Here is a 14,540-nt window from a genome sequence, read left to right as displayed (position 1 = left end):
GGCCCCTCCCTCGCCGCGGAGCCGGGCCGAGGGGGATGCTCCGGGTCCCACCTCCCCCGGGAGCTGCGCATTTCCGCGCGCCAGGGCGGCTTCGGCTGCGGCCGGCCCTCGCGGCGGCCGCCCGCGTTCCGCGTCCCCGGGAAGTTGTCTCCGGAGCCCGCGGCGCCTGGGTCTCCTCCCCCTGAGCCCCGCCCCCCCGCCCCGAGCTGGGAGCCGCGAGCCGCCCGGCCCGGGGGCGTCGCCGCTCGCTCTCCGAAGCCAGCGAGTCTCCTTTTCCCTGCGCGGGGTGCACGTCCCTCGCCTGCCCGGGGACCCCCGCTTACCCCCGAGACGGCGCGCGCCCAGAGCGCGGGAGCCCGGAGCGCCGGGCGCCTGGGACCCCGCGGAGCCGCTGCCCAGCCCGCGGGGCTCGGGAGGGATGCAGGCTGCTGTGTGAGCCCCGGCGCCAAGGCCATGTCCGGCGCCCGCTGCCGGACCCTGTACCCCTTTTCCGGGGAGCGGCATGGCCAGGGGCTGCGCTTCGCCGCGGGCGAGGTCATCACGCTGCTGCAGGTCCCGGACGGCGGCTGGTGGGAAGGCGAGAAGGAGGACGGACTCCGCGGCTGGTTCCCGGCGAGCTACGTGCAGTTGCTGGAGGTAGGGGGCGAGGGCCGGGGCTGGGAGGCCGGCGCGCTCGCGTACCTGTTGCCCGCCCCCGGGAGGCCGGAGCCGCCCCTGCCGGAGGGGAGCCCGGGGGGCCGCCTCTGTGCGCTGGACCCAGAGCCGCGCGCTCCTGTGGGCGGCGGAGGCGGCGGGCGCCCTCGGGGCGTGGGCAACGCGGGGTTCGCCCCCCGAGCGCTCCCCGTGCCGGGCCTCTCGAGCACATCGTGGCCGCCCTGAGGAAGCGAGAACTTGTTGCCAGTGCAAGCTCGGGAGCGGGCGGGCGCGTTCCGGCGGTGGCCGGGGCCGCCGGAGGGCTGCGGAGTCCGGCAGTCTAGGGAAGATGTGCAGACGATCGGGATATGAAAAGTGGCCCCGGCGCCCCGAGCCTGCCGATCCATGGACAGTCGGGCTGCGGCGGGTCAGCTCCCCGGCCGCCTCCGGGCCGTCCACCTACTGGTCAGCTGAGCCTGGCTGGCTGCCAGCCCAAGCCCAGTCAATAGGCCTGATCCGGGGGTGCCGCAGCCCCCAGCCAGCGCCCCCCCCCCCCCCCCGCGGCCCAACTCCCCCAGGTCAAGGTTCAGAACCTGGAAAGTGGCTTGTCCTGGGGTTCTGGCCCGGCCCCAGGTTTCACAGGACCTGCTGAGCCAAGTCGACTGGCTGTTTATTGTCTGGGTGACAGTTGGGAGGCCTCTCTGTCCTCTAATCGCTGAGCTCATGGTCACAGCCTGAGTGGGATCCGAAGTTTCTAAAGTCCTTTGGTGGGGGGTGGGAGGTGGTTTTACAGGACGTCCCCTTCGGCCTGACCCCAGGATTTCTGCAAAGACTAACTGTGAGTCGTCAGAAATATTCTGGCAAGATACTGTCCAAATCATAGAGATTGAATTGATTAATAATTTAACCCCCACCCTCCCACCGACCTACTTCACAAAGAACAAAGTAGCAAATTTTGACTGAAAATGCTCTGTGCAACTCAAAAAAGACAGAAAGAAAGCCCGATAGGGGTGGAATGGTTATGGGTGAGTTTGCCTGAGAAAAACCCCCTGGAAACATTATCAAAAATTCAGCCTGGCCTCATAGAGATACAGTGATGTTTCTTTCAGGTCCAGAGAACGAAATCCCCCCTATGTGGCTTTAGTAGCCTTTGAGCAAAGTTGAGGCTGGAAGGAGCTTTCATGGGCTGTCCACTTAGGCTATTTGGAAACCTTCTTGGTTCTGTAATTTGAGAGCCGGGCAGCATAGGGGAGGCGCAGGTGTTTCTCAGCTTTCCTAACTCCCTTCCTGAGATTCAGGTGTGAAAGAAAGCAAGTGAATGGCTCCTGAAGATCTGGAGCCTCCTTGTTTCTATTCCAGAAGCCCTGGGAGAGGCTCCTGTGGTAGAGTCCTCTGGTGGCCACACTTTTCCAGGAAACACTGATGTGGAAATCTGGCTGTTGGATGTCCGGTGAGGAGCGTCCCTGGCTGGACTGAGCCAGCTGTGTGTTGGGTGGGGAGTGAGGTTGGAGGGTTTGTCCACTGTGTTAGCAAGAGTGAAGTGGCTCTGCTTTTCCTTCCTGGGAGGAAAGGGAGGGTGAATCAGACCCAGGGGACAGACAGAACGATCAGATGAGACAGTTGTGGGTGTGTCGGTCACAGTTTGTGGTATATACATTGAGACTCCCTATCTCCTAAAGGGCTTTCAGACCAGTACCCATCTGAGGGAGCAGTAACCCCGAGAGGGGCTCCCATTTTGTTAAGCATCTGCTAGGCACCAGGCATGGTCCATGCATTGTCACCAATTCCCCTGACAGCCCTGGGAAGGGGAAGATGCTATCCCCATTTTTGTAGGCAGGCAAACTGAATGAAATAGGTGAAGGCAGTCAGCCAAGGAGTAGTTGGTTAGCAGCTCAGCTGGCTGAGTATTACCCTTTGGGCCTCTGTCTCTTTTAAACTCGTATCCTGGGTCACACTACCAGAAGGCAAGTGAAGGGTCTAGATCCTTGTGGGGAAGGGTTTGTGTAGCTCCGGAGGTCAGCCTGCCGGAGACAGCGTCCCTAAGGGGCAGCAGAGATGCTGGGGTTACAGTGAGGACAGCTGCTCCTACCCACTTGAGCATCTCTTCTGCAAACCCTGATGTTTGATTTCACTCAGAGCCAGCTGTGTTTCCCACAGGTGGAGGGAGGAGTGGCCCTGAGTCCTAGGACTCTTTTCAGGGAAAAGCAGATGCAGCTTTGACAGGGAGGGTCTTTGTATCTGGGAACCTCATACATGAGCAGGCTGGACCTCGAGGCTGAGGTTAGTAGGGATGGAGGATATGGAGGTAGGTTCCCCTGGGTTGCGGTGAGTCCCCAAAGATAGGCTGGGTTAGGGAATGCAGAACTTTCAAGGGGGTCGCAGGTGGTGGACTGGCCAGCATAGGGAATCATGGGTCTGGAGGACTGCCAGCCAGGTGTTGGTGCTGAAGCCAGGTGGCCAGAGAAGGAGCCCATAGGTACTAGAGGTGGTAAACCTCTGCTAGTGGGGTGCCTGGCACTGAGCTTGCAGAGGGGCATGGAGTTCAGAAGGCCAGGGGAGCCGTTGGGGATATAAGTACAGACAGAAGGGACTACACTAGGCTCCTGAGGCAGGATTCAGATGGGGGGATGCACAGCCTAGCCCCGACCCCAGTGCACCATTTGTTTCTGATAGAGTGTTGTCAGGAAACCCCATCTTGGCAAAAATGTGCCAAAGATCGAAAGCCGTCTGTGCAAGATAGACACGCCTCAAGGATTTCCTCCTTGTTCATGTGAAAAAAAGGGGAAGCACACCCCATTGAGAGGAGTTGAGAGCTGACAGGGAGGTCAAAAGACCCGCCCTGGTGGCCAGCGAGCCCCTGAGCAGAGGCCAGTTTGACAGAGGTCGTGGTTCCTGGGGAAATCTTTTTGGTCAAGACTCCAAGGAAATGAGGGGATGGGCTGCACATACTTGGCTTCCAAAGGGTGGCTTCCAGGAAAACCTCCGCGAAGCAGATGGGGGGGCCCTGTTAGGCAGGGACTGGTCACAGGGATCTTGCTCTTCAGTGGATGGGGCAGCCTTCCAGAGGGTGACAGGCAGAGGGAGCCAATTTTCCCAGAAAAGGGAGGAGGCCTAACAGATAAGACCCATAGCTGCCTAGGAATTATCAAGGCCCTTAGATAAAAGCAAGCAGAAACATCTTTCTTGAGAGTCTGATCCACCACAAAGAGATCGAGGAGCTTAGAGAGACATGGTTGAGGAGGAGCTGAGGTGTTGCTCTTACCTTGAATGGAGAGAATTAAGGATCTGGAAGGTATTATAAGGTATCTGCAGAAACCGCTAGAGGTTTTGGGGATTAATCCTGGGGGTTGAGGGGATGGTAGTAATATTGGAATGCACACACAACAGAGCTTTCTTTGAGCGAGGTGCTGTTTTCAGCATCCACAATCTGGCTGCAAGGCCTGGACTTCAGAGGTAGTAGCGGAATATGAGACTTTGCCAGCCAAACTCGTTGGCTGCGGAGGGTCACCCTTGCGCCTCCTTCTCTCCAGGTCCTGTTCTCCCATTTTGGGTTCAGGTGATTGTGTTGCAGAAGTTTACAGAATGTCGCTGGGGGAGAGAGATGCTGGGCTGGGGAAGTGGGCTGTGCTGTGGATCACGAGGGCTATTTTATCCATTGCTGTGAAATAAGCCTTAGTGTCACAAAACTTGGTGTCACAAAACAACTGTTTGTTACTATGGCACATGTTCCTGTGGATTGATGGGGCTCAGCTGGGTGGTTCTTCTGCTGGTCTCTCTTGGAGTCTCTCATGCATTTGCAGCCAGATGGTGGCCAGAGTTGGGGTCCTGGAGGCTCTGCTGAGCTGGAACCTCCAGAAGGGCATATTCACTAACGTATCTGGTGCCTTTCATGTGGCTTCTAATGTGGTGTCTCGTCCTCTGGTGCCTTTTTCTGCAGCAGAGTAGCTGGAGTTTCAACATACTGACTTCCAAGAAAGCAAAAGTGCAAACTGCCAGGCCTTTTTTTTTTTTTTTTTTTTTGCCAGGCCTTCTTAAGGCTCAGGTTCAGACCTGGCACATCGTTTCTGCCAGGTTCCATGGGCAAAGTGAGTCTCAGGGCCAGTCCCTGATTCCGTGTAGAGGGGCGGCTCATACAGGTGTGGGTACGAGTGTGACACTGAAGCAAGGTTCACTGAAGGCCGTTTTGCAGACTGGCTACCTCACAAGGCTAGGGAGAATACCTGGGACAGATGATCCGTCAGAAGGGAAGGTGTACCAGGTCATATGGATGAGAGAGCTTCGGGGAGGTAAAATGAACAGACTTGGTCATTCTGCTAGGAAATTCTCCATCTTCACCGTTTTATGTTTGTTTGTTTTGTTGTTGTTGTTGTTGTTTTTAAAGATGCCAGGGATTTCTTTGTAATGGTGATTAATGACGCAGCAGAATTTGAAACCAGATTTTTCTGTGCCTGAAGCCTGGGTCTGTCCCCTGAGCCACTGACAAACCAACTTTTTCAAGCTGGGGCTATTTGGTGCTGGTTGTTAATGGACATCATGCATCCGAACTGCCTGACATCTGGTAGATGCTCGATATGTTACACAGATTGGTTTTAATACAGGGCCTTTCTTTTTGTCACATGGAGATTACCTAAAATGGGTGTGACCTTGTTTCTCGTGCCTGTATTTTTCAAGGCAGTCATGAGCTCTGTCCACAAAAGAAATAATTAGGGCTGGTGGTTCGCGGAGCATGTGATTGTGACTGAAAAGATTAAGGTGCTTTCTGCCATCTTCACAAAGTCATCCTGCCCTTTGATTTGGGGGCTGTGGCCAGCGTTTGTGGCTCCCGCTGTGTGAAACTCTACCTACGGCCCCCCCTCCGTCTGCCTCCGCTCCTGAGCAGTGTCCCCCTCTTTACTGCTCTGTGCGGGTCTGGTCGAGTGGCCACCCCCTCAGGACTTCAAAGCAGTGGGCAGGGTTTGTGGATTCTCTGGATTCGGGGCATCTTCACAAAAGTTCCCTTAGCAACAAGTCGGCAGGAATCCCTGACATCTGTTAACCACCACGTGAATCCCCGCAGTCCATTACCAGTTAGAAACATGAATGAGATGCTGACCTGCTTGTACTCCTCCCAGCCCGAAAAAGCCCAGCTTTTATCTCACAGCCTGGTTAACCTTGTCTACGAGCACAGATGCTGGGCCCTACCTGGCTGGTGAAAGGAAAGGTTTGGTAAACCAGGAAGGCTTGGATGTAAGTTAGGTGTTAGGATTTTTATCCAGAGGTTGGGGTTCTCCCAACTTGCCCACTTATTACTCCCAGCAGCCACATGACAAGCTTTCTAACAGAATGTCAGCACGGGTCCCCAGCACTTAATTGCAAAATAAGTAGATTCTTCTCTGCTTGCAATGGCAAGGCTGCTGGATAGTGTTCCCTACCCCTACCTGTTTTTGGTTGAACTGTATATGGGGTGTTAGTTCCTCAACCAGGGATCGAACCCATGGCCCTTGCATTGAAAGCATGGAGTCTTAACCACTGGGCCACCAGGGAAGTGCCTGGGTGGTGCTTATTCCCATGGAGAGAAGTAGAAATGGTAGCCAGCCGGTCAGTTTGGCTTGTCCCTTGGAGCATCAGAGCATGGGTGACACTGTGGAGGTTCAGCTGCGACAGGTATGTGGTGCCAGGTTTGCATGGATTCCTCAGAGGACTCACCCACCTCTTGCCTTCCCATTTAGTGTCTCTCCTGTCTCCCATCTGATAAAGATCAATTTTCTTAAGTTAACTTCCTGGTTCACTGCATTCCCCTCATTTCTTGAGTTGGTAGCCAGACTCAGTCCCCAGGGACTCACATGTCACATGTCCATACTACACGTTTAATCTCTCTCCTCCTTTAAGTGCCTTCTCCCCCCACCCTCTGACCCTCTGACGGTGCATGTCACCGTCGTCTCTCCAGTGTCACTTGACTCTACCCCTTCTTACCTTTTCTCTCCTGTTCGGTTGAGTGCAAGCCTGGTCTGTTCTCCCTTAGAAACGTTCTTCAGAGCCTTCTCCTTCCTCACTTGTGTTGGCAGACTTTTTCTGAAAAGGGCCAGGAAACATTTTCGGCTTTGTGGGCCAAGCGGCACCCTCAAGTTATAGCTGCAGCGCTGTGATGCGCAGTGCGCCGGAGTGAGAAGCTGCAAGAGCACCCATATGGCCCCCGTCACAGCCACTCAGCCCTGCCTGTGGAGCACGAAGCAGCTCGAGAGGAGCGCTGAACCAGCGGGTGTGGCTGTGTGCCGATAAAACTTTATTTATGGACGCTGGGATTTGAATTTGTGCCATGCAGTATTTTTCTTCTTTTGCTTTATTTTCAAGTATTTAAAGATGGATAGGCCAGGGACTTCCCTGGTGGTCTGGTGGTTCCCCTAGTCCACCTAGGTGGTTCCCCTGGTTGAGGGACTAAGATCCCGCATGCCAAGGAGCAACTAAGCCATCATGCCGCAGCTAATAAGCCCTCGAGCCACAGTTAGAGAGTCTGTGCACTGCAATGAAGATTCCCTGTGTTGTAACTAAGACCTACACAGCCAGAAAAAAAGATGGATGGGCCCTTCCTTAGCTCATGGGCCGTGTGTGGTTTGCCAATCCCTGTTCAGAAGTTGATCATTCATTCAACAATCCCTAATTGAGTGCCTAACAATAGGCTGTGAATGTTACTGTAGGTGAAGCATAGAAAAGAAACTTACCTTTTAGTTGGGGAGATGGTAAACTAGCAAAATATATATATATATATGATTTTTAAGTAGTATGGGGTCAATAAAGCAGGGTACTGTGATAAGTTAGGGGTGCAGGATACAGGAAGGGGATTCCAGAAACTGTCAGAGAAAGCTGCAAGGAGGGGATATCTGAGCAGAGAGCTGAGTGTGAGCCAGCCACATGAGGATCTGGGGCGTGAGTGTTTGTTCTACAAATGCAAATAACCTTAAAGAGGGGAGTATGTTTGGTAGATATGAGAGAACCAGAATATTCCAGAATGGTTAGAGAGCAAGGACAAGCTTGGGATGTGGCAGAAAGGGAGGCAGGTAAGTTGGATAGTTACTTTACTTCTCCCTACAGTATATGTAACTTGGTTTTTCTCTATGAATTTATATTTTAAGTACCTGTTCTGCACAGTGAAAGAAAGGTACTGTCAAGTATTTGAGGTTTCTTGCCTTTCTCTAGGTTTGCATTTATGTTCCGGGGAACTTATCTGTATACGGCGTCATTCCAAGGGCCCAGCTATTCCTCCATGTCCTTTGGGCCTCTGCCAACCTGCGCTTTCCTGTGTGGTTCTCTGTTTGTCCATCCATACTCTTTTTGCCAGAGACAATCTCTTGTCTGAAGAGTCCCTCTATCTGGAGCCCCCTCCGCTCCTTCTCAGCGGTTTTTGGGTGGACAAAATTGGAGTATCATTCTCTGACACTCTCTGAAGCTTCTTCTGCCTCCAGTGATGTGCTGGTAAATGTTTATTGATCAACTTTGGGGGATGGAGGGTGGGAAGTTCTGATTTGTAGCATCTGCCAATTTCTGGGATGTAAATACTCCCCCCATGGCCGATTTCAAGCTACAGATGGTTTCTTTTCATTGAATGTATTGGACCTGTCATCTTGTGTAAAATTAAGGTATGCAGCCTGTTCATCTGATTCATGTAGATATTGTAACATGATAGCAACATTTAGCACCTCTATCACATTCCCTATTTATCCTTTCTTTTTCAGTGGTTGGTCGCTTTCGGTGTGATTGACAGGTTAGCATTCTCTGGTTTCTTTTGGAAAGCTCACCTGGGCTGTAGTGTGGAGGATGGATTTTAAAGGGCAGGAACAGGAGCAAGCAGATGAGTTCGAAAGCTGGGAGCAGGTTGGTGGGAGTGGAGATTCTGAGAGAGAAGGGGATGGATTTGGAATATGTCTTGCAGGTTGAGTCAGACAAATTTACCAGTGGATTGATGGGGGACGTGAGAGGCCTTACCTCTGCAGGACAGTTGTGATGTATTTTCCCCATCTGCGAATTGTCTGCTCTGCCACCAGAGACCTCTTCCTTCAAAAGTGAGCTAAAAGGCAAGTAAAAATTGGGGAAAAGTTAATGTCCTTAATGCAGGAAGTACTTTTATAATTTTTTTTTCAAAAAGCAGAAACAGGAACACATCAGTATGCGAATGGGCAGAGAGCTTGGATAGACACTTCATAATAAAAGATGTGCAAAGCCATCAGCGTATTCAGTCTCATAAGTAATCAAAGAATTGTAGTTGTTTTGGAAAAGGTAGCTTTAATGAAAAGCGTCAACATAAAAACAGAATGAGTCTTGGCAAGAGTGTAGGAAGATTGTCATATGCTTCCCAGAGTGTAATTTGGCAATATACCTTAAAACTGTAACAATGTATGTGCCCTCTGCCCCAGCAATTCCACAAATAGAAATTTGGACTCAGGAAGAATCAAGCCATAAGCCTTAGAATACCCGTTGCAGCCTGCTTCTGTTATAGCTCAACTGGCCACACCCGACCTGCCCACCTGGAGGAACTGGTTAAAACACTGTTCACCGGTGCTTCACACAAGGCCACCCATGCAAAAGGGGTTCAGCTGAATTTGAAAAATAAAACATTTTTGTCAGTGATGCTAAGTGTTTTTAATGGAGTTAGCGTGGTTCAGATTTCACCTGATGACAAGGCAAAATAAGCTGGTGTTTCCAAGAATGAATTGCTTTTTAAAAGCAGAGACTGTGTCCCATGCGTTGTGTGACGTATCCTTTTGTGCAAAGACCCAGCTGAAGGAGTACTTGCCTGGCCCAAGGCCATGTTCTTTTAGATATCCTTAGTAACAGCAAATCTTTGTCTTTCGAGGGGTGCATTTGATTTTTTTGGAAACAGCCAGATTTTCTTTGGAGCCAAGTCTGGTGTGTCTGTATGTGTGACTGTCTGTCACCTTGTTGAAAAAAGGATGTAAAGCAGCTTACCAAAAAGCATACGGTATAGTAAGATAGAAGCATAAATGCATGGGGAAATCTGGGGAAAGGAGAAAATAAGATGATGGAGTGAAGTCTGAAGAGTGTAGAAGGTAATTGAGTTAAATAATGCTGTTCAGGGTTTAAAAAGAGATCCTCACGTCATGATGTGTTTGAGCTGTTCTCAACGGGGAGAAACAGATGTTCTGAAGACGGCGGCGTTGGGGGCTTAGGTGCTGTTGTCAGTCAGAATGGGTTAGGGAATGCTGCTATAACAAACAGTCCCCAAGTCTGGGTGCTTAAAAACAATATAGGTTCGCCTCTTCTCACACTGCCAGTCTATAGCAAGTCAGTTGGTAGCAGCGAGACCCTCCAGGAAGGACGCAGGATAAGGGAGCAACCACGGTCTGGAATCTTGCTGGGTGACCAACAGCACCTGGTTCTTAAAGCTTCTTCCCAGAAATGGCACATGGCGTTGGTGCTCAGATGTCATTGATGAAAGCCCAGCCACACCTAACTGCAAGTGGGTGGGGTGATGTAGCCCTGCCCGGTGCCCAGAAGGAGAGAAGGAGTAAGCTGCATGTATACGGACGGCTCTGGTGACCACCAAGGTCTGTCCTCACTCTGTTTCTGTTCTAGCTCAGTCGCCGTATTTCACGGCCATTCCAAGTGGTGCTTCTCAAGTTGATTTTGATACCTCTAGAGCAAGCTTTCTGGATGTTGTTGGATGCAGATTCTGACTCAGTAGGTCTGGAGTTAGGCCGGGGGCTCTGCATGTCTGACAGTCTCCCTTGGAGTTCAGCCCCAGCATGGGCCCATAGCTCCTGAGACCAGGATGAGCTCTTACTGTTCTTTCAAATCAGCTCCCCCTCCACCAAGCTCTCCTGGCATTTGCCATGCTCCTGGGCACACTAGTGATACTTGGCCTGATCCCAGACTTCCTGTGATTTTTTTTTTTTTCTTTGCAGTAAATACATCTGTCAACGTTTGGTTCAACAAAAACAAATATTTATATTTGAGGACCTACTGTGTATGCCAGGCTCTCCGCAAGGCTCGATGGATACAGTCAAGGCCTGGAGCCAAGGTCTTCTCTGGGAGCCCTCAGGGATGTGCCAGCCCCCCTAGGTGACTCTGGCAGGTGATTTCTCTAAAAGACTTCAGTTTCACACTTGTTCTACTGGAACAAAAGCCTTTCCAGAAGTTTTGCATCCATTGTTCTCTCTCAAATCCCTTGATTTCTCCACCCTGCTCATTTGCTTATCAGATGCACAGACACCTCCCAGATTTGTCAACAAAAAAACTAATTAAGTTGTAAAAACTCTTTAGAGATGATATTTTAAAAATTCTACAGAAATGAATCCTTGTCCTAATTTGATCGTGACAGAGCCTCCTTATTTTAGCGATGGCTCGTAGAAGAGTGTCATTTGTTTTTGATTCATAATATAAAGTAGAAATAGAAATAGGAAGTTGGAGGCCACTCTTCTCATTTAGCAAGTGTTTTACTGATAAATAGCTACAAGCTTTTGTTGTGTTTGAAGTGAAAAATGAAACTGTTGAGTTCTGGATAATCAAGGACATACTTCGCAGAAAATCTGATAATCTGATGATGGTGTTGTTCGGTCCCTAAGCCGTGCCGGATTCTTTGTGACCTCATGGACTGCAGCATGCCAGGCTTCCCTGTCCCTCGCTGTCTCTTGGAGTTTGCCCAAGTTCATGTCCATTGACTTGGTGATGCTATCCAACCATCTCATCCTCTGCTGCCCTCTTCTCCTTTTGCCTTCAATCTTTCCCAGCATCTCTACCAACTAATCTAGTACTCATCTAGTATTTTCATATTTATAAAGGTTTTGGATGCCTGGGGCCTCCTGCTTGCTGTGGGCACATGGAATCCACCTGTGCAACATACCATGTAGGACATTAGTTCAGTTCAGTCGCTCAGTCGTGTCCGACTCTTTGCGACCCCATGAATCGCAGCACGCCAGGCCTCCCTGCCCATCACCATCTCCCGGAGTTCACTCAGACTCACGTCCATCGAGTCCGTGATGCCATCCAGCCATCTCATCCTCGGTCGTCCCCTTCTCCTCCTGCCCCCAATCCCTCCCAGCATCAGAGTCTTTTCCAATGAGTCAACTCTTCGCATGAGGTGGCCAAAGCACTGGAGCTATTAAGCCAGCACTTATAATATTAATATGCATGCAAATCACAGGGGGCTTTTGTTCAGATGCAGATCTGGCTTCAGCGGGCCTGGGGTGGGGCCTGAGACTCTGCATTGTCTAACAAGCTTCCAGGTGCTGCTGGCCTCTGAGCCTCAATTTGAGTAGGAAAGCATTTGAGTACCCTAAGGGGTTTTTAAGTTTGCAAGCCATGATTAAATTCTGGAATTAGATTGGATTTAGTTTACTTTCTTTCTTCATGGGTTATATAAGACTACATAGGGTCATGAAAAGAACACAGGTTTTGGAATTAGACCTCAATTTGAGTCTGTTTAATCTGAGAGGTTTGAAGATGGTAAAAAGGTAGGATGGTGGGCAGGAGGGTGGTATCTGGTGTTCTGTTTACCCAGAGGGGTCTCTTGATCACTATCATGGGTTGGAGGTGGGGCTTGGGAATGTTTCACCCTGGCTAGATAAGGAAGAGAGGTTGCTGAGGGCTGAATGGCAGGCCCAGGGTCTTAACTACAGTACATGAACTTGATAGCATACAGAGAGCCCAGGGTGGTCTTGCCAAATACCAATGTGTTAGGAAAAACATGTCCCCACATCTCAAGGCACTTGATCCCATTCCAAGGGGATGCTGGTTTGGTTTGTGGGCTGGAATGTGAGCCCTGTGGCTACCACCAGTGTGGATACTCTGCTCGGGGGCAGGGACAGAACCTCCTCCAAATGGCTGAAGAGTGCAGGGTCAGGGTCTAGCAGCTCTGGGTTCAAATCCTGACTCAGCCCCTGCTGCCTGAGAGACCCTGGGCCAGTTGCAGAATCTGCGTAAGTTTCTTAGGGCTCCTGTGAGCGTAGCCAGGCACCTTGTACACTCACACTGTTAGTGGAGTCGACACCCCACATGTTCTGGGGATCATGCCAAGACCAATAGTGAGAGCTACCGCTTCACCGGACTTCCACTGATGGGGGTGCTGCTGGGGTGAGAGGAAACTCCCTCTTTCCCTGGGCCCCTCTGAGATCAAGTACAGGGCTCCCTGGTTGCAGTCCTGCGGTCAGGGCCTTCCGACCCACAGGCAGAAGTCACCAGAGCCTCTTACTGAATGTAGATTTGGATTCTGAAGGTCTGGGGTGGGACCTGAGAGTCTGCATTTTTAAAAAGGTCTAACAAGGAGATGCTGCTCATCTGGGGCCCACACTCTTAGAAGCACTGGCAGAGAGCACTTCTCTGGATTTTTCAGGACCCAGATTCTACTATTTAAAGCAAGTGAAGCTGCAGCCGCTGGCCAGTTCTGGTTTATTGGAAACTCTGCATGATGGTTGTTGCTGCTCAGGCTGGGTTAATTAGTCTTAATTGCTTCTTACCTGGGTCTGACGGGCCTCTGGATGCTCAGACGTTCCCCGAAGAGGCTCTTATAATGAGAAACATGTCAGGAGAGGTGACGTGTAGGAGTTTGCTGAAGGATTTAGGCATTCCTTTTCATCTTTGCTGGTCCTGGGCCCACAGAAAGATTTGTTTCAAGAGCCTGGATGGGAAATTTTCTTCTGAAGGTGTTGCTGTGGGGCTTAGAACAACTGATGGTCGCAGGCTCAGAACTGGAGATGGAGTTAGTGCCGCAAAGCTGGCGTCTCCCGCAGCCCCTGGGTGCAGCCCTCAGGTCTACATGGCTCTGCACTTGGCCTGCCTCCTCTTGCCTGGATTACTGCCCTGGCCCCTGACTGCAGTGGCTCTGCCTTTGGTCCCTTGGTGATGTCCATTCTCTGTAGAAATGCCAGTGATTTTTCTAGCCAGTTTGGCCAAGGAACACTACTAGTTAAGACTTTCCTTAGGTTTTTTTGTCTTCATGATATAATATGACTTACCTGTGCTTCTGCCTCCCCCTCAGTAGTTTTTAGCTACTTCTCCGTATAGGCAAAACTGGGAAGTGGGATTGTCTCCTTGTACGTAATGCACAGCAAGCCATACCAGGCCCTCCTGAAACAGGAGGGAAGAGGGCAGGCACAGTCTTTAAAAGAGTGATGCAGCCGTTGAGGATGTGAAGTAAATGACTCAGAACCTACTAGACCCAAGATGGCGGAGGATTCCACTTCTGGTGCAAGATGGTGGATGACTTGACTTCTGGGTCATAGACCTCAAGCGTTATTATATGCTCATTGTAATATATTAGCATCTTAATGACATGCCACCAGACGCCATGACCGTTCTGAGGCTGACCGTAAAAGGCCAAGGTGGGCAGTGCCCCAATGCCTGGAAATCCCTGCCTCTTCTCCAAGAGAGTTAGAATATTCTTCCCACTCATTAGCATACTAAATTACCCAGCCCATAAAAACTAACCACCCTCGTACTCTGGGGCCTGTTCACTTTCCAAGACAACCCTATTTTCCTGCAGCAGTTCTGGAGTCTTAGAATGGGAGTGTCCTCAGTTTGTAGACAGTCTGGTGTGTTGGTGTTCAGGGCTGATCTGACCTGGGTTTGAGTACTGGCTGTGCGAAACTTTGGGCCAGTCGCTTTCCTGTCCTTGGACCTTAGTTTCTATGTCTTTAAAACCCACGTCAGGCATCCCTGGTGGCTCAGTGGTAAAGAATCCGTCTGCCAGTGCAGGAGAGATGGGTTCAATCTCTGGGTTGGGAAGAGCCCCTGGAGAAAGAAATGGCAACCTACTCCAGTATTCTTGCTTGGGAAATCCCATGGACAGAGGAGCCTGGCAGGCTACAGTACAGATCCAAAGGAGTCAGACACGGCCAGCAGCTGAACAACATCAAGACCCGTATCAGAGGATCGTTGTGCAAGTTAGAGTTGTCTCCTTTGATGTCAGTGCTCTGCAG

At 50.9% G+C, this 14,540-nt stretch overlaps 1 protein-coding gene across 4 annotated transcripts in view; it reads left to right on the top strand.

The window, feature by feature from the left end:
• Positions 1–65: 65 nt before the first annotated feature.
• The window catches only part of GAS7 (growth arrest specific 7), a 204,568-nt gene continuing 190,093 nt past the window's right edge, over positions 66–14,540 (top strand). For 2 of the 4 annotated variants that reach the window (XM_027974889.3, XM_027974888.3), the window contains exon 1: positions 66–636. In XM_027974889.3, the coding sequence (XP_027830690.1) occupies positions 503–636 (134 nt within the window). In that variant the 5' untranslated portion in view covers positions 66–502. The other 2 variants (XM_012185726.5, XM_060395427.1) reach the window with 1 other exon arrangement.

Source organism: Ovis aries, chromosome 11, assembly GCF_016772045.2.
Source record: "Ovis aries strain OAR_USU_Benz2616 breed Rambouillet chromosome 11, ARS-UI_Ramb_v3.0, whole genome shotgun sequence".
In the NCBI taxonomy this organism is placed as follows: domain Eukaryota; kingdom Metazoa; phylum Chordata; class Mammalia; order Artiodactyla; family Bovidae; genus Ovis; species Ovis aries.
The sequence above is the reverse complement of the archived record's forward strand: the minus strand, read 5'-3'. Positions and strand labels throughout refer to the sequence as shown.